At 36.8% G+C, this 24,484-nt stretch overlaps 1 protein-coding gene across 2 annotated transcripts; it reads right to left on the bottom strand.

Annotated features, from left to right (window-relative positions):
* Positions 1-16,036: 16,036 nt before the first annotated feature.
* Positions 16,037-24,474, bottom strand: LOC131325882 (inositol phosphorylceramide glucuronosyltransferase 1-like). 2 transcript variants are annotated; one of them, XM_058358354.1, is made up of 10 exons: positions 24,023-24,474; positions 21,120-21,240; positions 19,772-19,957; positions 19,411-19,574; positions 18,600-18,707; positions 18,299-18,436; positions 18,122-18,220; positions 17,536-17,821; positions 17,320-17,443; positions 16,037-16,677 (listed from the first exon to the last, which is right to left on the bottom strand). In XM_058358354.1, exons 1-10 carry the CDS (start codon positions 24,266-24,268, stop codon positions 16,536-16,538), a joined length of 1,614 nt encoding a protein of 537 aa, XP_058214337.1. In that variant the 5' UTR covers positions 24,269-24,474; the 3' UTR covers positions 16,037-16,535. The 2 variants fall into 2 exon arrangements, with proteins under 2 accessions (XP_058214337.1, XP_058214336.1); XM_058358353.1 differs by having other exon boundaries at positions 17,536-17,824; positions 24,023-24,460.
* Between the last annotated feature and the right edge of the window lie 10 nt (positions 24,475-24,484).

Raw genomic sequence — 24,484 nt, 5'->3', positions numbered from 1 at the left:
GTATGATGTAATATATTTTACGTCTTGGATAGATATATATGTTTCTTACGTGTAAGATGGTTTTTGACATCTGGAACATTGATGGTAGAGATGGACGACTTGGTCCATTGATCGAATATCGATAAGTGTTTTATTCAAATCAATTGAATAACATGAAAAATTTAAACAATCCGTTTATCTCAACAAAAAATGTAAAATTTATTAAAGATTGCTACTATTGTTTGACAATCTAATTGATGTTCAGCCTGGATAATATTCGTGCCAAGACCTTCAAAACGACCAATTTCGATTGTTAAAATGTGTAGTAAAATTCACCCCATTTTATGGTTTGTCTGAGACGTACATGTGCATTGGACCATTCCAAACTCAATTTCATTCTTATTTGCGCACAAAATCTTTGTATAATTTGGGTCTTGAGGAAGGTTTTTGAAAGTAACGAATGAAAAGAGATGGTCATGCCCAGATCGAAACAAGGTCTAAGAGAGAGAGAGGGAGAGAGTCCAAGTTTGTTTTTGGTCCTTGGGGTTTGACAAAGAAAACTAATGGGGCAGTTTGACAAAGAAAACTAATGGGGCAAATCCTTGGTGGCTCGTCACGACTGACGCACGTGTTTTTTTTGTTTTTGCTAGGCTTAATATAATGGAGTATGAGGTATTCTTGCAGTGGAAGAATTCAAATTTTCTACATACAAAGTTGAATAAATTTTTTTATTATTAATACTCTAAATATAGACTTGACAGAGAAGAAATAATCTTTTAAAACTTGGGTCAAAGTTTAATTAAGTTTCCTTGAGTTGAGGAGAATTTTACCAAGTAAAATTCAATTTGAATAAAGACTTGACCCAAATCTCACAAGTCTTATTAGTTCTGAGTTAAAAAAATACTAATGGAAAAAGAATCAGGGGTGGATATTAATGGATATGCTCTCTGCTTTACATTTTCTAGCTATTGGGTTTGTTTGATTGCTGGACTAAGACGGTGGAATTAGAATTGGAGGAAAACACAGTACGACTAATCACTAGAATGCGAAAGGGTTATAGCACCTCGCAAAATGTATTAGCGAGGAAACATTTTTCCTCGTTAGTTTTCCTCGTCTAAACATTGTCGCAAAAGGTTTTAGCGAGGAATTTTCCTCGCCTATTCCGATACAATTGCGAGGAAATTTTTCGTCGCTAAAGGCTATGAATTTACTATTACTAACAGTAATTGGCAAGGAAAAACTTTCCTCGCTAAAATAAATCCAAAAAGTCTCTCCGCGTGTTTCGCCACTCCCAGCACTTGAACCTTGGTTCTCTTGTATAAGAGACACATAAAACCTATCCACCGCACCACTTTGCACTTCTAAATGTAATTGTGAACTTTTTTTTTATATATTATGTTTTTGCATCTCTTTCACCTTTCCAAATTAGTTTCTTCGACATTAATTATGGCTTTTCAACTTTTTGTACTTTTATAGTGTCTAAAATTTATTTGAACAAATTTAATTTTTTACGAGCACAACAATTTGTTTGGTTAAAACATGTTATATTGGTATCTGACAACAACTTTTGAAAGACTAATAATGTGTCATTATTCTAATTTTTTGATGGAATTATCCTTAGCGTTTATGGAATGGGATTTTTGTCGTCATAAGTTAGCTCGAGATATATTTTAATATCAGATTATGAATGACAAGTTTCATCACTGTTATTTTTTAATTTTAAGAGTGAGTATGACCTTCTTCTTTTTGCCAAATACAAAGGGTAGTATAGATTCGTGGTTATTTTTTAAAGCTTTTTTCATCATTGCTATAATAATATGAATAAAATTTGTAAATATTCAGATTTGATCGTCCTAGAAGCACTAAAGACAATACTTTTTAAATTTTTTCATCTTTAAAGAATTTTTTAAAATTTTAAATTACCCAATATCTCACACACACACACAATATGTATATGTATATATAAAAATATGCATAATACTTACAAAATTGCATTTGAAATTAATGTTTAACATATTTATCTGTTTATAAAGGAATGCAATTAGAATCACCTAAGTTGGTTTAAATAAAAATCAGTAACGGTTCACACAAAAAATTCTTTACAGCATGAATGCACAATAGATATGAAATAGTGTTTTTTTTTTTTCCGGTGAAATAGTGTATTTTATGTAGATGTTTTGAAAATAGATTTGTGATGATCTAATTAATTTTGAGATATTTTCAATACGACATCACTTCAAGATGTTTTTAACTTTATTATCTTTTGTTGAGTTTTTCATTACTATGGAATAAATCCTCAATACCTACACTTCAAGATATCTTTCATTACTAATTAGAATAAGAAAAGTGACAAATGTGAGATTTTTTCACCAATTCAATGCGATTGACGAGGAAACTATTTTTTCCTGTTTATTACTTTTTTATTTTAATAAATTTGATAATGGTATTGAACTATGTAGTTGATTATGTCTTACCATTGTGATATTACAAATACATATGAACATAATTAATAATGATATATATATATATATATATATATATATATATATATATATATAAATTAATAACTCGTAAAAATGGCGAGGAAAACAGTTTTCCTTGCCAAAAGCTTACATTTGGCGAGGAAAATCAGATTTCCTCGCCAAATGTAAGCTTTTGGCGAGAAAATCTGTTTCCTCGCAGATAATGTACTTTTAGTGACGAAATCCGTTTTCCTCGCTATAGCCCTTTCGTGTTGTAGTGAATTCCGGTGTTCATATAATCCCATTATTATCCCGTGGGCTCCACTTATATCCTCTATCCCATTCTTTTAATATTCTCATGTTTATCTAATGATCATTTTCATACATAAATTTAATCCGGCAATCGAACCTGCCCATTAATTGTATTTTAATTTGGTTCTTAATTACATTGATCAGTAATTCCAACGTTATTAAAAATCTTGACAGACCCTCATGCCAAGTGGTGTCCTTTTACTAGCTAGAATTAATCTTGATCAGCAAGTTTTCCTTCTTCATATCATGGTTTAAAAAAATCCGAAAAATCAGCAGTCATGTTATGCATCTGTAATATTCAAATCCCATGTTTTTTGTTTTAACATTATAATTAAGAACAGTACTGTCAAGCTAGAATTAATACCACCATTTTTATACTATTATCAATAATCAATCTTTGTGGTACAAGCTAAACATTGTCAACTAGGATAATTAAGCTAATAGTGTAGTAAAAAAATATTTATTTAATGAAAAAAATGGCGTGATCATGTTGACTAGGTAGGAAACATACCCTTAGGCCGGGCTTAAGTTTATTTTTTATTTTTTCAAAAGCACTCATCAGTCGACAAGATAACACGTGTACACACCGCCACCATGCCATGTTATTGATTGACAGGCTAGGTGTTACAATCGATCATTAGTTTATATTGCTAGGACAGTTAATTGAGAGCATCCCGAAGATTTGTTTCGTACGGAGTATTAAGATATATCGAGTAGTATTTTTTGAAGGCTTATGTGACAGTTTGACATTCATAACATTTTTTCTCCAATCAAAAATGTTAAATAAATTTTAATTTTGCCGATAAAAAAAAAAAACAATTTTTTCTCCGATCCGACTAAGTGTGGCTCCCATACGAGCCAAGAGAAATCTTTGGAGTCCTTTACAAGAGCATAAGAGGATATGCCACCATCAAGGTCAAAAGTCTTGTAGTAATAGTCTGGTAACAAGATCAAGAGAATCGTAGGTTTGGATTTCGGATTTAGCAGAAGATTGCTCTAGGAGCATGATGTTATTTCCTTACTCCTATTAATCTACAATTTTAAGATTAATGATTTTTTTTTTTTGCCGTTCAATAAAAAAAGGTCCAACGTCAAAATATTATCTCTCTGTTTTTTGTCTTCAGTGAATTTTATTTAAAATTTCATCTTAATTCTTCATATTTTTCGATTTCTCCCTATTGGAGTACTAATCAAACAAGTCCAAACAAATTACTCAAACAGTCAAAAACTAACAAAATTTCAAAAGTACGAAGAAGTGACATGAGATTAATCTCAACAAGTTAGGCCAAACAACCGTCAGACTAACTGATCAACTGAACTACTAGCTCAGTTAGCTTCCCCACCCGTGGAGTATTACGCAAGAAAATATGAAAAGAGACAAAATGTCACTCCACACTCTCCAAAGGATATGCCTCAATTATGTGTCCCACATGCTGTCTCTAATGGAGTACTATTATTTTTCCTCCCTACAAGGTGGAGGCTTAGGTGGCCCATCCCATCCAATTAATAAAGTTCATTGTTTTTGGTCTTCATTTCATTGTTTGTACTGATAAGGACGCAGTCTCGGGTGACTTTTGTCAGTGTGCCATTGATCTTTTTAATTTTTGTAATTTTTTATAAAAATTAATAAATTCTTCTTGTTTAGCCAAAAAAAAAAAAAGAAGTCCAGCTTATAGTAAAAGTCTTGTACCAAGGTCAAGAGAATCATAGGTTTGGGTCTCGGATTGGACAAAAGATTGCTCTATAAGCATATAATGTTGTTTTTCTACTCCTATTAGTCTTGCAATAATTTCAAGATTAATAAAAAAAAATTTGCCGTTCAATAAAAAAAGTCAAAAGTCAGAATATTATCTGTTTTTTTTTTTTATTTTTAGTGAACTTTGATTAAAATTTCAACTTAATTCTTCATATTTTTCGATTTCTCGTGACGGGAGAACTAATCAAACAAGTCCAAACAAATTACTCAAAATTGTCAAAAACTAACAAAATTTCAAAAGGGCTTTTTTTTTTTTTGTATAAATGGTCCCCAAAGTATTTCTAAAATGTCAATTTGATTCCCAACGTACAAATCGCGTCTATTACATCTCTAATATGTACAATGCGCGTTTAAATAGTCACTTGAGCTAACTCCGCTACATATTGCTGTCAAAGACGGGGATATTTGTGGAATTTCCTCTTTAAACACTCATCACCCTCACAAAAACTTCATCTTCAACCTCAAAACTCTAACCCTAAACCACCACCACCCCCAACCCCTAAACCACCTTGTCCACCCACACCAAATTAACCATTATTACTGCAAATAGTCCATGATGACCCATGCTTCAATGGCAATAAATCTATTTGGAGGACTCATTATAGTACTTCTAAATACAAGAGTCTTGAGGAAAAAATATAAAATCATGAAACTCCCTTGTTCCGATCAGATTGAAGAGCAATTTTTAACAAGCAACAGTTTTCTTTCTCTCTCTTTCTTCCCTGACTTTCCTTTCTTCTCTCTCTTCCCACCCCTATCCTGCGAATGCTTCTTCCTTATCCCACCCTTATCCCACCCCCGACAACACTGGTTCACCGTTCTCCGACTCTAACGCCGTTGCCATCGTCGTCGAATCCAAATCGGGAGCACCTTCCTTGTACGTTTGCCGTCGAGTTCTTCTTGATCAACCTCTTTCGGGGCTTCAATTTTGACTCGGGTTCCTAGTAGACAGGCATCAGCGACAGCTCCTCTCGACGCCAATCATCTTCTTCTTCATCTTTGTCGATGAGGTTTCGATCGTCGCCTCCTTGTTGGGGTTCTGGATCGGACTGGACATCGTCGTCGAAATCCATCAACGGCTCACCGTTTTCGTCGACGTACTTGAAGATTATACCAAGTCGGTTCAGTGTAAGAAACCAACCCTAACCCAGAGAGAAAGAAGGAGGATCAGTTTTTTTAATTTGCACCACTGATTGAAGGGGAAAGTGGGGAATTTGGATGGTTTGACTATAATACCCCTGTCTTTGACGGCAATAGGTAACAGAGTTAGCTTAGGGGACCATTTTAACACGCATTGTAAACGCTGAGGATGCAATAGACGCGATTTATACGTTGGGGACCAAATCGACATTTCAAAAATACTTTGAGAACTATCCGTACAAAAAAGCCATTCCAAAAGTATGAAGAAGTGAAACGAGATTAATCTCAACAAATTAGGCCAAATAACCGGCAGACTGACCAACTGAACTACCTCAATTAACTTCCCCACCCGTGGAGTATAACGCGAGAAAATATGAAAAGAGACAAAATGTCACTCCACACTCTGAAGGATATGCCTCAATTATGTGTCCCACATGCTGTCTCTAATGGAGTACCAGTAGGAGTATAATTTTTACTCCCCATAAGGTGGAGGCTTAGGTGGCCCATCCCATCCAATTAGTAATAAAGTTCATTGTTTTTGGTCTTCATTCCCCTCATTGTACTGATAAGGACACGTACAGTCTCGAATCTCGATCTTCCCAATGTTATGAACAGTACTTGATCTGATCAATGCCTGCTTTATACTTAACACAGTTAAGTTTGCTCAATTATTGTCCTTTTTAATAAGCAGAAATGAAATTATAAGCATGCAAGGTGGCCGGCAATGGTGCTTGAGAGCCCCACCTCTTTTTCTTCCATGATAAGACTATTTCTTTTATTTTAATTAGTTTTCTCCTTCCAATGGGTACGTGTATCATCAGTGTATGTAGGCATATATACGCACTATATCCCATAATGTTTGTTCGGTTCGCAAAATGAGTATGTAAAAATAATATAATTTTTTGCAAGAAAAATTTAAATTTTTTTCAACAATTCATTAGATATCGATGAGTTCTTGTAATTTAATTATGAAAAAAGTTTGAATTTTCAATTGAAAGAAATGCATTATTTTTTAGTTCTCGTTTTACGGACCGGACAAACATTTTGGGACAGAAGTAGTATAAATTTATGGGTTCGGTTCCTTACGGGATAGGTCAAATCTAAACCAAAATTTAGTATAATTAATAGTTCGGATCATTTGCTCAATGATTCTTACTGATAAGAGGCAAATTTGAATTATTAATCGCAATTATGAATGATTTAGAATTGGAGTGTCTCGTATGGTTCAAGGGCCAGAGAAAATCTAATTCTAAGTTTTATGTATGTATGCCAATATGACAAAACTCGCCCATGGACTCCGGATACTTTTCATTTCAAATTTAGGTATGTGAATCAGATCCAAGGTACCAAATTTTAGAAAAGATCCAATATATTAAAAGAAAAAGCAAATTCAGAAAACAAGTAATTAAAAAGATTGCTTTAAGAAACCATCAAATCCCTTCTTTGGATAAATTCATCAATTTTTATCTCACAAACACAAATAAATAAAAAGAGTACTGCTATGAGTACCGACCGCCCCCTAGAGAAATCGTACCGACGGCCGTATCGGGCAATTTTCGGCCACCGGACGGTCGATCCGAGTCGTCCAAAAATTCTATAACAAAAAAACTGAGGGGCCTACATGAGAATCAACGGCATCCGATATATGTAGGGTGCTTGATCTAAACACCCTATTTTTTCGTGTATATATGTATAACCAACGACATCCAATGTTTGTAGGGTGCTTGATCTAAACAACCTATTTTTTCTAAACACTTTATTTTTTTGTGTATATATACATATATACATGAAAAAATAGGGTGTTTAAATCAAACATATATACACGAAAAAATAGAGTGTTTAGATCACGTATCCTACACACATCGGATATCGTTGATTCTCGCAAAGGCCCCTCGATTTTTTTTTTTAGAATTTTTGAACGGCTCGAATCGACCGTACAGTGGCCAAAGACGGCCCGATATAACCGTCGGTACGATTTTCCCACGAAACGATCCATACCTATATCACTTTTGTAAATAAAAATGTTGCGGCTACTTTGCAACTCCTCCATATAACTACAATACAAAAACAAAAAATACTCCTTTGAAAAAGCATAAAAAGCGTCCAAAGTGTCATTTCATGATTAGTTTGAGTACAGCTCCGGACGATTCAAAGGACAATACTCCAACCATTTAGGCCATTTTAGGACGAAATTCAAAAGATAAAAGTTAGCATAGGAGTACTATTCATCAGAAGTGGAGTTTTTGTACGGAATAATTATATACGAAAAAGTAGAGTAAGAACAGGGTGGCCTGTTTAGCTGGCTTGTTTTATTAATTAAGTACTCCCACCGTCTCATTTTTATTGTCTATTTTCGTTTTTCGTGTCGTTCTTTCAACGCTTATATCTTCCAATATGAATCTCCAAAAATATGCAATATGAATCTTGTTTGATAGTTCTCGATTAGATCTATAATACAAAATTTTCAAAATTATAAAAAACATTGTAGATTGAGAGATATAAGCGTTGAAAGAACGACACGGAAAACGAAAATGGACAATAAAAATGGGACGGAGGGAGTATTTTTTATTTGGGTTATTTTTGATCAGCTTGTGTGCTGTTTAGCTGGTTTTTTTTTTGTTTTTTTAACACGGTGTTTTTGTTTGATTATGAAACAGTATCAAAAAGTCTACGTGCACAATTTACAATACAACTCCAGACAGCTTTGAAATCGTTCGATGCATGCAGACCCATATGCATTAAACGATCATTGAAATAGATTTGGAATTGTGTGTATACTAGTTAGGCCCCGTTCCAAAAATCTTTTTAAAAAATAAGCAGCTTATTTCACATTTTCAAACTCAAAAATAATGTAAATGAAAAATAAAATTTCAATTTTTTGACATCGTATAAAAGATCTCGATGAGATCTTTCAAATAAGATCCATATTGCATATTTTTATATTTTAATAAGTCCATAATTTTTGAGCTTGAAATTGCCTTCTTATAAAATAAAGGTTTTTTTTCTGTTGCGGAACAGGGCCTTAACATTGCTCAGAATTATTTAACCAAAAAAAATTTGAACTGACGAAAAAAATAATGAACTGACAAGGGAACGAAGGGAAGAATTGACAAGCAAGCATGATTTGAGATTTCGGAGATAGAGCATATTGGTACGCACACAATTTTAAAATACAACTCCAAACACAGTTATATATATCTGGAGTTATGTTTTAAATTTCTTTCATCCACGTTATATACTCCATCTGTTCCATTCATATTTCTTGTAAGGAAAACTATATCACTAAGTCTTGTAGACTTAGCTGGAGACCCATAAATAAGTTCAGCATAGTTCATCTCGTGGCCCTCGAGGTTGCGCACCGAAAATTAGCTTGATCCAACCACTACGCCAAAAATTGCCTTTGCCGGCGGTTTTTTTACCGGCGGTAATAAAACCGTCGGAAAAGAGTCTTATTACTGGCGGTAATGACAAACCGTCGCAAAAGGTAATTATAAACGCCGTTTATTAACGGCATTAGTAAAACCGCCGGTAAAAGTAACTATTACCGGCGGTAATGTAAAACCGCCGGCGATAAGCAAAAACTGCCGGTAATAATACATTATAATATAAATATTATTATTTTTCTAATAAAACGCATAATTTTATGTAGCTCAGTGGGTAAGTGCTCGGGTATTAATCAACGGGTCGCGGGTTCGAATCTCGGCAATGTCAATTTTTTTTCCGAAACTATTACCGGCGGTACAAAAACCGCCGTTAATAATCCGAAACCATTACCGGCGGTAATTTACCGCCGTTTTTGTATTCCCGACAATTGTTTTGCCGACGAAACTTTTACCGGCGGTAATTTATTTTTACCGGCGGTAATGTACTTTTACCTGCGGTTTTGAGACTATTACCGGCAGTTTTTTAATGCCGCTAATGGAAAAAAATGGCGTAGTGAACATCAAACGGTTTAAATTTTAAGATTATTTGTGTTGTCCATTTTTTATTTGATTTCTCTTCTTTTGTTTCCATGGGTTTCATATGCGCGAGAGGTTACATTTTAGTTGGAGATGCAATTCATACTTGTTACTTTGTTAGCATGGTTCAGAATCCTTTTTTTTTTTATCGGCAAAAACTATATAAAGATAAATTCAAAGAAGGGTACATCGAGAAAAAGAGACAAAGCAAAACCAAGGCCCGGAATTAAAAGGAGTCCAGCAAGGAGAAAATATGGTAAGCTGACACTCGTATTCTCGTTTGTTCTTTCAAGAGGTTAATTTTGGTGCCGCCATGCAACCTAAGGTTACGGTTGGTGAGATCAGGTCCAAATTTTCCAAAAAGCATAGAAAGAGGCCATTTTGTTGTAACTCAGCCCGTACCGTCACCGATGAGGCAAATTGCACTTTTTTTGATTGAACGGCGAAATTTTCTTTTTTAAATCTTTGAATAAGGATTACAAAAACTAAAGGAAAGAAGGATAAACAACATCACAAACCAAAGCAGATATTCCAACTAAGTTAGCACATCCCGAACAATCATATGCATGAACAAAAAATGTTGAAACTAAATGGATGATAATTATCGCATGGAAGAATAAATATGACAAAGCACACTATCAATGAAAATTGATGGCAGTTATCCTTCGCAGCAGTTCCAAAAAACTGGGACCAAGCTATATATCTTGTCAAGCCAAGTTGTGAATGTCAAATTTGGTGTTCCTTTAACCTCTAGGATCTATTGATTCATTCTTTGCTTTGTTCTAGGGAGATGATCCTCTCCGGCCCCTGGAAATGGAGTGGACCGTCCAGTTAGCTCATTTGTGGGTACATTCCGGATCTATTTTGATGATCCAATTAACTGTTCACAACTAAGAGTTTGTTGATAACGTCAATCACGTAAAAAATTAAGTTAATTTGGCACCGTGTTGACCAAACTAACCAAAGTACGCAGGAGTTATGGGGCTGTAGGGGAAAAATTAATTATCTAGTGGGCTGCAGTGTTGGACATGGAGTCATACAGACTATTAATTTAAAGACATAACTTATATACACCAACTGTCACTCTAATTTTTTGTCTCATGATGTCAGGCGACCCCCGGCTAATAAGCTGTAGTCGCCTCTGATTTTGTTTGCATGGCCAAACAGGAGGATCCTTAATTGAATTAAGGAGCCGAATCCAGTAAACTACTGCAAACGAGGATAACGGTTTCATGATTAAAACATTTCCAACATAATCAAAAAATTTATTATGTTTCTTCATATTTCTATTTGGTTTTCAAAATACGCGTACGTTCACAATATTTTCGACAATTCAAGTGTCTAGGCCAGCTTACACGTGCCTCGCATAATCCTGAGAGTCCAATCCCACTACCCACTTGTGGATTAAACATATACATTCACGATTTTTATATGTATACATACACTGATAAACATTTGGTTTTTAATGTTTATCTATGAAAGCGCATATGTGATGTTGTCATGTGGATGTCAGAGGTCATGATATTATGCATGTAGCAATTAAGTGCTAATTTAAAATCTTATTAACTTAATGATCCAGAAGATAGAATTCAAAATACCGTTTTGATGATGTCAGGATATTCTTTCTTGTTTCCAGCATATGTGATGTTGATGTGGGGCCATACATATTGTCTTAGGGCCCACATTTTTTTTTACGGGCGTCTCAGGGTCCGAATTAAGTGTGGTGGGAGCGTCTTAGGGTCCGAATTAAGTGCGGTAGAGATCAGGGTCCGAATTAAGTGTGGTGGGGGCGTCTCAGGGTCCGAATTAAGTGCGGTAGAGAATGAGACTGTGACACCACGTGGCATCGAATAATTCTTCAACTGCCTAGTGGGGTAGATAACACTTTCCGTCACGTAATTAATATCAGAAATCTCATCCAAATTGTTTCCTTAATTTTGGGTTTATAAGAACAGTGGGCCATACATGTCCTATCTTGATTAAGTATATCAAATAAACTAGTTTTGAGATTGGAGAAACCACATAAAATATCTTGAACATACTTATTTCAAATGATTGATTATCACATTTTCATTTTCCTTTATGGGAATTGATATTCACATTCTCTTTTTTGTTATCCATACTCCCTTTTTTATTTTTTTAGCAAAAAAAATACATACACTTTCAATACTAAAAAATAAAAAAAAGGGGTGTGGATAAAAAAAACAAAGAAGTGTGAATATCAATTTCCTTTACTATTTGCGTTCATTTTTCTTTTCATCATTTATGTAAATTTATAAGAATGTCCTTCAATATACGAACCCATCAAAAATCTCTCAATCCCCAAATCCTATTTGCACCCATATACATATTTAACCTAATCTCATAATACCCTCATCCTAAACCAAACCCTAAATTTGTATTTGAGCTTGTCCATTAGAGAGTTTCATACCAAATAAATTAGCTTTTACTTTAAATTTTTATTCAAATTTGAGTAGAAACATAGTATGGGTGAGAGATGCTCTTACTTGAGAAAACATCAAAATTTGTACTGCTTTGACATCCTTTCATTTTCTCAACACTTAATTATTGAACAAATCAAATCCTTCATAATCCAAATGGATGGCTCCTTTAAAACCACATATGCAGGTACACAGGGTTAGAGGCGGAGACGGTGAAGGCGGTGACTAATGAAAGGGATCGTAGATAAATATAAGAAAAGATTAAGTTTAGGATCGGGTTGAAGATAAGATTTTCGAATAGATTTAGAAATAGGCGTCGGGTGCGAGAGAAATTGGGACCTTCAGAAAAATTTCTTGGGTTCAAACAGAATCACCCTTTTATACAAGAACAACAAATGAAAGGACAATGTATAATTTTACATGAATTCACATGCACACACAAAAATCCAAATAGTGAAAAGGAAGAACGCGAAAATTATTTGGGAAAATGAGTTCTGTACTACACTTTATTATAAATAAAATCTAATAAAATTGTCTTTAATTACTTAAATTACACACAAGATAATTTTAAAATAGACAAGAAGACATATATTAGGGTGCAATCAAAAGAAAGTAGGGTGCAACAATTGCTTTGGTTGTTTTATTGTCTTTTGGTAGATTGATGTCCTAGTCCTCTTGGAGGTTTGGCTTTCAATTTCCTGTCCTTTCTCTGACGGCTAATCCAAGGCTTGCCAACAATAAATTTGATTAGGCCGCAGGGATCAATTATTGCCCTTCTGATGCTGATAGGATTCTTCATAGCTCAAGTTATGTTGATAGGAATTCTTCATACTGTGGGTGGTCAGCCGACTGGTGGTATTCCTACAATCTCCGGCACCGGCAAAGAAGTGGCAAACTGACATTTCGGAAAGTTTCTATGGCATTCTATTCATTGCATAAAGCAACCTGGATTACAAATCTGTGTGATAACTTGGATCTCGATATCTATACGTTGTTGGTGAGTGGAGATTGGAGTAAAATCTTGCTTTGATTCTTGTTTTTTTAGATGTTTAAATTTTATTTTTTGAGCGTCTTATGGGCCGTGTTATTTGTACCGGTATTTCGTCATTATAAACAGCATCAACTGTTCGTTCTAAAAGAAATGAGTGGCAAATATCGTACTTAGCTAAGATGGTTACCATTCTTAAAAAAGAGAAGATTTGTGCTTCTCAAAAGATTACTGTATCAGTATGCAAGAGCGGTTCCGGCATTATTCCACTTCCAACTCAATCTCAAAAGACAAGAAGAAATACAATTTAAAAAGCCTAGGGACACAACTCCGGACGCATCTATTTTCAGAGCCATCCGATGTATGTGGACCACATGCATCGAACGGCTTTGAACTCAGTTGTGCTTTAAAGTTGTGTTCTTAGCATTGCTCAAATACAATTCCACGGAAGATATCCTAACAAAACAATCTTTCACTATCTTCACACAAGTAAAATTTTGCCAAAGTAGCAATAAATTGCAAGCAAATGAAATGGCGACAAAAGCACTTTCATCCACAGTAGCTTTGAGTCTATAGTTCCATGCTTAGGTCTACAGACTTAAAGCAATGTGTGCAAATTTTAACATCGGTCTGTTCACTAAGTTTGTTCACACGATGACCTCTGATGATGTCCCACAGGCATAAGCCCCAACTTGAGAACGAGGAGACTACGGAAGCATCATCGACACCAGCATTAGATTTAGAATAACCATTCAAACGTAATCGAACACACACGCATAATAAACACATACAAGTCCAAGCTCGTTTTCTCATAACCCATGTAAATGTGAGAGAACTAGTGATACACATGATAGCACTGGAGATACATATACCTGTGTATACAAGCGCATTTGCCTTGTTCTCAAGTCCAAGTCCAAGCTCATGCACACAAGCAGCATATACAACACATAATACGATTGGAGATACATATAACCAACCATATGTAGATGATGAACTGAAGAACACACATATATGAGTCCAAGCTCATATTCATATGCACGAACATAATTCGTACAAAAGCAACATATAACGGATATTCAATACCAGGATCAATGACATGATCTAAACCGCCTTTAGCCAGTTCTGTATTTCAGTAAAGAGCAACATTTGTCCGCACTGAAGCAAATAGATAAGCACAAATCTGATTGGCTCATGAATCCAACATTATAAGAGGATATGCCTACTCAAGTTACGGACACAAATGTGGATGGTCATGGCATCTAGATAACTAAAGAGGGTTCTGTCCCACAGTCAGGAAAGAATCAGAAATGGAGAGTCGTTAAATTAATAAGTTAACCACAATCAGAACTTAGGACCTATCTTACATGTAGTGTCACAGGAGCATAGGTTGCCGATGTGCTTCTTATACCCTCCTGGACTTAAATCTTCAGGTATTGGAATTCTTGTCCTGAACAGAACAAATCTAAATCTAGCATTTGTAATTACAAAGTGCAATAGTTGTGTCCCTTTTTCAATTGTGATGAAAATAACATTTGCATTGTTTGTTTGTCATTTACGATTTGTTTGATTAGGTTTTTGTTTTGTTTTTCTTTAGTGCAGCAAGAAACGGAATACTAATATCTAGTTCTTGTGGTACTGGGTTCTTAATTAACCAGAACCAGGCTGACTAATGCTCACGTTGCCTGCGAGAGGTTTAAAATGTTGTCCAAGAGGGTAAGATAAAAGAAAGGTGGGTTAGGGGGGCCGTCTATGGGAGACTCCCCTCGCATACCCATTTGATGGAGACAAGAACAATTTGGACTAAATGGAGTTTACAGTAGACAATATGGTTCTTGGGTAAAACTTCTTGATGTATCAATGTGGCAACTAATGCATTTCACCAAAACTAAATGGAGTTAATAGGGTGATGAAGAGGTTTGACACTCAATTCCGCTGCAAAAGGTCAGTCCAGCTTCCCAGCTGACTCACACCGACTGCCAAACCAGCTTTCTAGTCGTGAGACCACATGCCCAGCAGCAGAATTGAGTGTCACCTTTTATTCGTTAACACAAGAATATGGTTTTCTTTTTTTTGCGTTTGTATACATGTATGCATGAGATACAAGATGCACATGAATGAGGTTTGAACAATGGATAGTATTTAAGGAAAGACCCTAGAAAACTTCTGGCTTGAAACAATAATGGTGCATGACAAGGAATCTCATGGATGTTCCACTGTTAAGCCTTTAAATACAATACTTTTTGATGACGATGATAGTTATTATATAATTATATTGAAGTCTAACTACTTACTACTAATTTTCAAGTACAACTGTCTGATAAAAAGTTGCATGCTTGTTCTACAGAGAATCTACAAAAAAACGAAAAAGAAAAAAAAAGATATAGATATAAATACAAATACCATAGACACTGTCAGTTATATTGTTTGACTTCCAAAAAGATTAGAACAAATAGTGAGAAGGCAAACTACAAGATATCTCCTACAAGTACTTAAGATAACAAGACAAAACTGAGCTATACGTATATAACATTACAACAACAAAGGTCCAAATCACACATCTCTAGGAAAATGGACAAAGAAAAGAAAACAAGAATATTAGGAATAGCTCTATACCATACCTGGAACTGGAAGTCTGGAACCATACACCGGTACCAGTCTCAACAACATGAAGTGCAAGAGCACTTGGTGAGTTGGTTCGTTGAGGTAAAGAAGGAAACATTCACAGATTACAGATCCTGGGTTTAGGGAACACTTCTTCCTTACGAAGGAGAAAGGATCTATCCACTTGAGATCGTAGTTATAATCTACAAGTACTATTTAATTCAAAAGGAAAATGCATAATAGAATGTGTGAAGAGTAGAACACCCCTTGGGGTAAAAACAAAAGCCAATCCTATAGTATGGGATTAATTACCAGACCATTTTGGGTCGGATCAAGGACCAACAAAATCCATTAAAATGCATGCCAATTACCAAGAGAATGAAATAAACTCGAGAATCTAAACACAGATCTCCTGGTTTCATTTTCTGAAGATACAACTTTACAAAAGTGGGCGCTTTTTCTGTAACTGTTGGAATCCACTTACAGAGTTGGGCTTAAGAGGTTACAGATTCAAGCCTTAGGAGGAAGCTGATAACTAGTTTGGTGCAGTGGTGGGATTATTCACCAAAGCAACTACAACTTATTTTCAGCAATGCAACTATACTGCTTGAATTGATAACCCCACCGCCACCATAGTACCAAACAAGTTAACACCTTCCACTTAAAGGGAGAATCTAAAATAGTAAAATCTCTAAAGCTAGAATCTGTAATTGGTTTCCCACCGACTCACTGAAGGAGCCTCACAATAGAATAAACTGATCATGAGGGGGAAAAAATTAAATGAAGATAAAAAAAAACCCCGCAAAATATTACAACAAAATCCTGCTATCACATTTAAAATGGGAAAAGATAAGATACAGCAGCATATCATAATAGATAGTTAGATTTAACCTCCATTCAGCACAAGAAACATAAGTTCTTTGTCCGTGGTATATCCTTTTCTTCGAGACCTCTCAGAAATGATCTAATCCCAATATGTTCTGAAGCATACGTCATAAAAGACGCAAAAACTAAACCTCCCACAAACATCAAACCAAACCTGTAAATAGAAAGGATATAGGGGGAAAACACCATTATTGACTTAATCAAAATCGTGTGCACTTTAACATATTCAAGCAGCCAGCAGGACTAAATTGTCATGAACAACTATAGAATGAACTGGCTGCAACCTAAACAACAAACAAACAAAATGAAATATCTTGCATTATGCCTTGTGAGAAATGACTTGGCAGTTGTAGTCCTCGTTCTTCATTGTCAAATATGCACTTCTAGTTACCGTGGGGAGTTTAATATCTTACATTATAATTCCTTATGCTCTCTCCCAATGAAATTTTGGAAAACCACAAATTGAGGCCAAACTAGGGCCAAGCCCAACCCTATGCCCTGATTTTTAAGTCCATGAATAGTGCCTGGGCTTTGATTATTTGGCAACGGTCAGCCCAAGCCTGGTCCACTGACCAGACAAAGCCCATTGTTCCGGGATCCAATCCATGGCCTAAAATTTTAGGGGGATAAGCCATTGTTGCCAACCCCTTGTTTGCACCAAGACAGTTTTATAGCCAAAAGAAGCCACAAAAACAAGTGGAAATTAAGCATTTAATGCTGCAAATTGAAACTTTCAAATCAATGACCATACGATGCATGAAAGTGATACCACTACAAGACTTGTCAGGCAAATTACCTCACAAACAGGGCAGTGATACCCAATAAACAAGGCAATGAAGGGGCAGCAATAGCCAAGAACGCCATTCCTAACCCATAATAGCATGTCGCGACATCACAAGAAGACACCTGCCGCTGATGTCCTAGAAGACGTACACCACAAAAAAGTTAAACTAATTGGAAGTGATTAGGGATCACCTGAAAATTGAACTTAGTAATGATAAACCCAACCAACCTTTTGGAGAATCTTTATCAGAAAATTCATTATGAGAAGAAATGGATCCCACTTGATTTGCCTTCATCCTTCCCCACTGGTAAATCAAGCGTAGATAACCTCCAAATAATAGGAAGAAGGTAGTGAATGTCCACTCGTACATCAGAAACAAACCAGTCCACGGCATTACTTGCCGAGGAACAATTAGTAGTGCAAGTACGAGGGACACCATGGTAGCCACAAAGCATACAAAAATGGAGAGTCCACCCAAAAACACAGGCACCTTGGATTGCGCTCCATGTGAGAACTGCTGATGAGCACAGCAGATAGTTTTTAACATCATCAAAAGAAGTAAGGTACAAAAATTATTTAAGATTTGCCTAGTAACCTAGGCAAGGTTAATACTCATCTGCACACAAAGAAAGCATCATGGCAACTCTATGAGACAGCAAAAGGCAGATAACCCATGCCATTTTCACAACCTTGGCATGAGAAATACTATAAGATGATAAAGTATAAGAAGAAGAAATAAGACTAGCCAAGGCACGCATTTGGCAGTGCATTGATTACTACACAATATTCCTGGCAAGTTTGGGAGGAAATGAACCTGTTGATTGGAATTAGCAGTAACAGCAGAATAAGCAAGCGCACCCCTAAATCTGATCTTGTTGTAAAGTTGTCTAATGTGATTGCCCAATGAACTTATCTGCACCAAACCAAATGCTTTCAGCTCCAAATAAGCTATATACCTTAAGTACAATTTGAGAGTGCAAAATTTGCTCACCTGAAGAAGGGACCGGTAGTAACAGAACATTAAAGAAGATAATGGGAGCAGAAAAAGAATTTTGACCAGAAGATTGTCATTAGGGTTTTTCCCCCCACCAGTTCCAGGAAGAGATTCGTCAAGCTGTTCCCTAACATTCTGCAACATGAGCAACTAACAAAGTCATAAATAGAGGGAAGAATTTGTTACACAGAACCTCCTAAAGAAAGTAGGAAAGGGGGAAAGGTAAACTACTGTGTCTACAGGTTGGAAATTAAAGAACCGGCAGAAGAAACGCAGTTGGGAGTAAACCAAAAAGTACCTGCCAGACATCAACAGGTTTTAAAAGCCAAGATGTCCACCAATCCCATGGCTTAAGGGGGCCAAGTGTGTAATGAATAACATGAAGCTCTTTCTCATCCACCATCCACTACATGTTAATGCATAAGAAGATTACAATGTTCAATTAGAAAGTTTGACGCAGATTGAAGACGCTCAGTCCCAATTTTACGATAGTCAGTCTGATTACAATCGGCATTACAATTAAATATCATAGATCAAAGTTCCATATATCCAAAAAGATGAAAACAGGCCAGACTTTAGCATAAGAATTGAAAAAAGAAACAGCCTTGATTTGATGTAGTGAAGGATTGGGAAAAAGGAACAAGAAAATCACAAAGAGTTATCAAATATACGTAATCAAACTGCCTCACAAATGGCACAAATTCTTCCTTCGTCAGTAAAGGCAAATCAGTATTAGATTATCGCAAAAAAACATCTGAAGTTCATACATGCCGGAGTCATAAAACAGCAATGAAAGGCATCCACTAGCAGATTTATTCCAGCTCCCTTCGTAATTTGGATTGCAATAGAACCAGTAACCAAGGAGAAGAAATGGACGATAGGTCTGGCACATGAACACAATATATCGTTTTTATTCTTATTGATGACACATAGCAAAGGAAGCTCATGGTGTTATTAGAGGGAACATACTATTCAAATACAGATTTGATGTGTCTACCGATATAAAATAAAAATTGTTAGCTGAATTCAAACAAGATGCAATTTGACAAGGTTCAACGGTTCAACCATGGAACAAGTATACATAACTATTGGAGTTCAGGAAGCCATACCTTGTTGGCAAGCATGTAAAGGCCAACATCTGCATTGTATAGAGTTGAGAGTCTCTCCATCTCAGGAATTCGCCTAGAATGTAACCATTGCTGCGGCAAGTCTGGCTCGAAAAGATGTGCATTAGCAAACCCTGTGTAGTATGAATTAAGAAACCCCTGATCTCCTGTGACGTGAAAAGGATGTCAGGCACAAGTCACCGTGCAAAACCCCAAGTTCCCTAGATTTTTGCACACAAGTAATTTCTCAACATAATAAGTCTAACATAATCTGCTTGACTTTGTGAACAAACAGAGTACCATGTAATAAAATGCAACAATATAAGAAGAGTCAGGCAGCAATTGGAAGACACAACTCCCATACCTCCAGTATAAGAAGGCAACAAGTTTACTTTGCTCATCATGTCGTTAAAAACTGCTTGAGACGGTTCAACTACCATGACTCCTGAATTGAGCCTTTCTGAGTGCTTTAAATTAGCACAGAATTTCCCACATTTAAACAAATCTTCAACACTCTTTACAACTATTGTATCAGCATCAAGGTACACCACTGAGACAAAAAGAGAGAGCTATAATTACATATAACACCTTTAAGAACACAATTATGATGATATAAAAGTATAAGTTCCATCAGCTGGTACTTCAACAAATACACAGGGAGCCAAGATCGGCACAGAAGAGAAGCAGGGGTTTGCTGGAGTTTTCTAAATCATCAACATATGGTTCATTTCCTGCCATGATGACAACTGAGACAGTTTTACAAATCTACCCCCGCCGTGTCCCCACGAATCCATGTTGTGTTGACCGTGTGCCCCCCTCTAGAAATCAATTACATTCAAGGGACACGCCACGTGACGTGTCCCATATGCTTTTTGACATGTCTCCAGCATGTCCCTGTGTCCCAACACGGACAAGGCGACCTATTTGGAGTGTCAATGCCTCATAGATCAAGGTGATTGAAAGCAGTGTGGTTTAATCAAGCGACAAAAGTACAGTCATCAAAAGTGCAACTACATTTGAGTTGCAGGTGCAGTCAAATTAGACAGCATCTTCTTCTAGATTAGCCGGATGATTGCAACTGGCACAAGCTCATGGAAAATGTTATGGCAGATGGAACTGTTGTCAAGCATAGACAAGTAGTACAAGGTAGGGTGAGCAACAGTAGCAGCGAGACACACAAAATGGCGCGTCGAGCAAAGAATCGAATGACGTGTGGAATTCTAGGCTTTCGAGCCAAATGGGGATGAGAGCTATAGTTGCCAGATGTTCACAAAAGAAGCTTCGGATATAAAAATTGAGATAGATGTTGCGACAATAAGGTGCCAAAGGAGCGGGTCTCTACTTTTGTGGATTCGGTAAGTGGTTGTGAGTTGTGACCTCTTTGGATATGAGCACAAATGCGAAGAGAGCCACGTCATTTCCCAAAGTGATGGGCCTTGTGGGGCACCATGGCGAAGGGATGCGGGCCCCCACTCCCCAGGCGACGAAGGGCACAGACAAAACGTATATCTGCTTTATGAGTCACTTTTACTTTACAGAATTGCTAAGCAAAGAATCAAAAGTAAAGGAATAAGATGTGGGAACCAAGAAAGCAAAAAAAGTGACCTCTTCTCTCTTTTCACTAGGCAAAACAGACGAGCTCAAAGCTTCTATTTTGTACTTCCCTCTTTCATTCTCTTCACCAACAAACAATAAAAGAAGAAGCCCGTTACCTTTCTTGTAGTTGGTCATGTTGAATATTTTTAGCTTTGTGTAGACTCCCCAAAACCTTTTAGGTCGCACATGATTAGGGTTTTCCAATAAACTAATTAGCTCCACAATCCAACCATCAGCCTGCAAGAAGACCAAAACACATGTAATTACAAATTTACAATGTCTAAGTGTGTGTGAGAGAGAGAGAGAGAGAGAGAGAGAGAGAGAGAGAGAGAGAGAGAGCTGAAATAGTTGTCTAACGACATAAATCCTCAAGTTACAACCAAATATTGCTGTAGCAAAGCATTTCATGAGTTTTCTCATCATGCAGTTTCGAGAATTAACCTTAATTTTCTGCTTACATTATAGAAATCAATAACCCTCTGCTCAACTAATTGGAGTGAGCTTCCTCATGAATGTTTTTCTTTTTCAAAAACCAGAGTAACCAAACGTGGAATTCAAAAATTGGATCAGCTTCTCGTCCTTGATTTTCAGCAGCAAAACTAAGAAAAACACTAATAACAAGGGATCGTATTATGTTTAAAGAGGATAGGAAGTGCTTCTTTTAGTTTTGGTAGGTTGTGTTGTCTTGAATCTTGATTTCCTTTCGCTGTTCTTAGGTTTTTTCTATCTATAGTCCCCAATAGTTTGGCCTTGGGCCTTGTTTTCCTCGTTTGGCTCTGAAGGATATTCCCTTGGCCTCTTGTTTTTGGTTTCTTTGATGAAATAATCTCGCCAAAACACAAAAACAAAAAAACTTGTAATCTGAAGTATATGTAACAGCTAGGTTGAGCAAAATTTCCCTAACCTTAACCCGCTGCAACTTTGTTTGGGAAATAACAAAATATTGCAACTCCTCAGAATTTCAACGGGACTCTCGAATTTATTCCCACACAACTGAAATCTGCTTGTGAACAAAATCTGTGCTAATAGTGTTAGTAGAGAGCAGCAGTTGACGATTCCCTTTTTCTGAGGACATGTCGCATTACAATTTTCCTCTCCCCAATACATAAAAATAAAACACAATTCCACAGTTTATATAACTTGTGGCCCCAATAACAGCAAGGACGAAAAAAAAGAAGAGAAAATGTTATGCAACAAGCATTCTACGTCCCAATTTGCTTCAGTTTCCTCTTCAACGCCTGTTTTTTTCTTCCATCAAAGGCCGTCAGAGCGCAATTCAACACCACAAACCTCACACAACCTTACCCAATCTTCAGCATTGTTATATGTTTCCCTACAATTCAAAATTGTCAAAAAAAACTACTGAATCCATAACTCTCCTGTTTTCCCTTCTAAAACTCTGTCTAGCGCAATTTCACTCTAATCTCAAACAATTTTCCCAGTGACAACACCGGTGAAGAAACAATGGATGCTACAGTAGTTCGTGGACAATGACTGCTTCTGCAATGAAACCATAAAATTCTACGCACTTCTTTAACCTTAAAGTTCTAAATTCAGACACTACAACGCGTAACAATTTCAGGCTTCTTCCTTATCTACTAGAAAGTTTTCCGATTGGGAGCAGTTTCATGACAAAAGAATCTGGATTTCATTCATCCCTCTAAATAGTTACGACTTTAACTCAGTCTAGTGCATTTTCACTGTAATCCCCAGCATTTTCCTCAGTGACAACTGAAGTGTAACAACCATGGATGCTACAATAAAACATAGACAATGAGTGCTTAAGCATTGAACCATAAACATCAATATTTCCCCAAAATTCAACCCCAAAATTGCTTTGAGTTGACTTAGCAATGTCATGAAAACAGAAAACGCAGTTCCTCTACCAATATTTCCATCTAATTTAGATTATTCATTGTCCTTCGCTTGAAATAACGGGTTGGATTGACTCTAGTTATTACTACCAAATTGGATCTTGTGAGTTTCTGTTCAGCAAAATGAAAAATGTATGATCTCTAATCTTTCACATTCGTTTACATTTGTATAGTCATTGTGTATGCTTATATTGACGTAACCATGGTACCCATATACATAGAGATTTGTGGTGGATTTTAACCTATTTACATCAACTTTAAGTACTGGAAATAATAGATTGCATAGTAAATTCCGATGCCAACTAAGTCTATGCGCTTCACTTTTTCCCTCGGGATTAATTGCTGCCAAGTAGTTTGATTAGAATTAGAGTGTCAGAATATATATCAAAATAAAAGGTTTCATTTAAACCATACAAATATCATGCTCAATATCATTTTTTCTCGATATCCCATATCAACCAACAATAGGGCTGCAAACGAACCGAGGTGCTCGTGAGCAACTCATGGCTAGGCTGGGCTGGGCTCGTTTACTCTTGAGCTTGAGTTTTAGGCTCGTTTACTACACGAGCCGAGCTCGACACTCAGAAGCTTGCTCGACGACTCGTTTGTACATGCTCGGCGAGCAAAAGCTCAACTCGTTTGCATACGCTCGGCTTGTTTAAAGAGACCCATTAAGTAAATTAGCTAGGCTCGGCTCGTTAACGGCTCAGCTCATTTGAACATGAGCCAAGCTCGAGCTCGAGTAGGCTCTTTTAGTAAACAAACTCGGCTTGACACATTCAAAACCTCCCAAGTGCTATCAACTCTATGGGGGCAGCCCATGCGGGATAGATTTAATACCGGCTGCTATGTAACGGTGTTTCGGACCTCCCGTACCACTACACCCTGCTATACCGGTGCTACCCAAAATTCACACCCGCATCGGCCGTTCCCACTACGGCCGCTACAGGTGCTTTGGGGCCAAAAACAATTTCAAAAAAATTCCTCAACCGCTACACCTGATTCCCGCTACGTATAATTGGACACCTCCGCTAGCCCTATTTTAAACTATGCTGGACCTGGCCCCGACTTTAATTAGACGATTTCCACGTAAGCTGGCATATGAAAAGCAAAACAAAAACAGAGGGAGAAGAAACTAATAAAACCTGGAGGAGCTTCTTGGCGAAGTCCGAAACGCCGTCGGAGACGAGAGCGACCATGTCCTTGGTGGATCCAGTATCCCGAATCGACTTCCCTAGAACCCTAACTCCCAGCAAGAACTCATCGCCGTACAGGAGAGTCACGTACGCCTCCTCGGTGGACTGACGACCGCATACCACCGCGGTACGATTCAACAGAGCGAGAAGAATCATCACCGCAAACCCTAATCTCCAGTAACTTGTTGGAATCATTGCAATTACCAACCAAATTCGAGAAACCCTTCAGGAGAGAGAAGAAAAAAAAAAAAACTTGGTGACTTCTACGGGAAAGGGCTGCGACGGTTCAGTAAGTGATTGGGAGGGAGGAATCAATGGATGGGTTTACAAAGAGTTTGAATATTCTTCTTTCTTCCTCATGAAGTCATGATCGTCAACGTTAACTTTTTCCGGTGTTTTTTTTTAGACAAC

Source organism: Rhododendron vialii, chromosome 5a (assembly GCF_030253575.1).
Source record: "Rhododendron vialii isolate Sample 1 chromosome 5a, ASM3025357v1".
NCBI lineage: Eukaryota > Viridiplantae > Streptophyta > Magnoliopsida > Ericales > Ericaceae > Rhododendron > Rhododendron vialii.
Note: the sequence above shows the minus strand (reverse complement) of the source record. Positions and strands in the feature narration are given on the sequence as shown.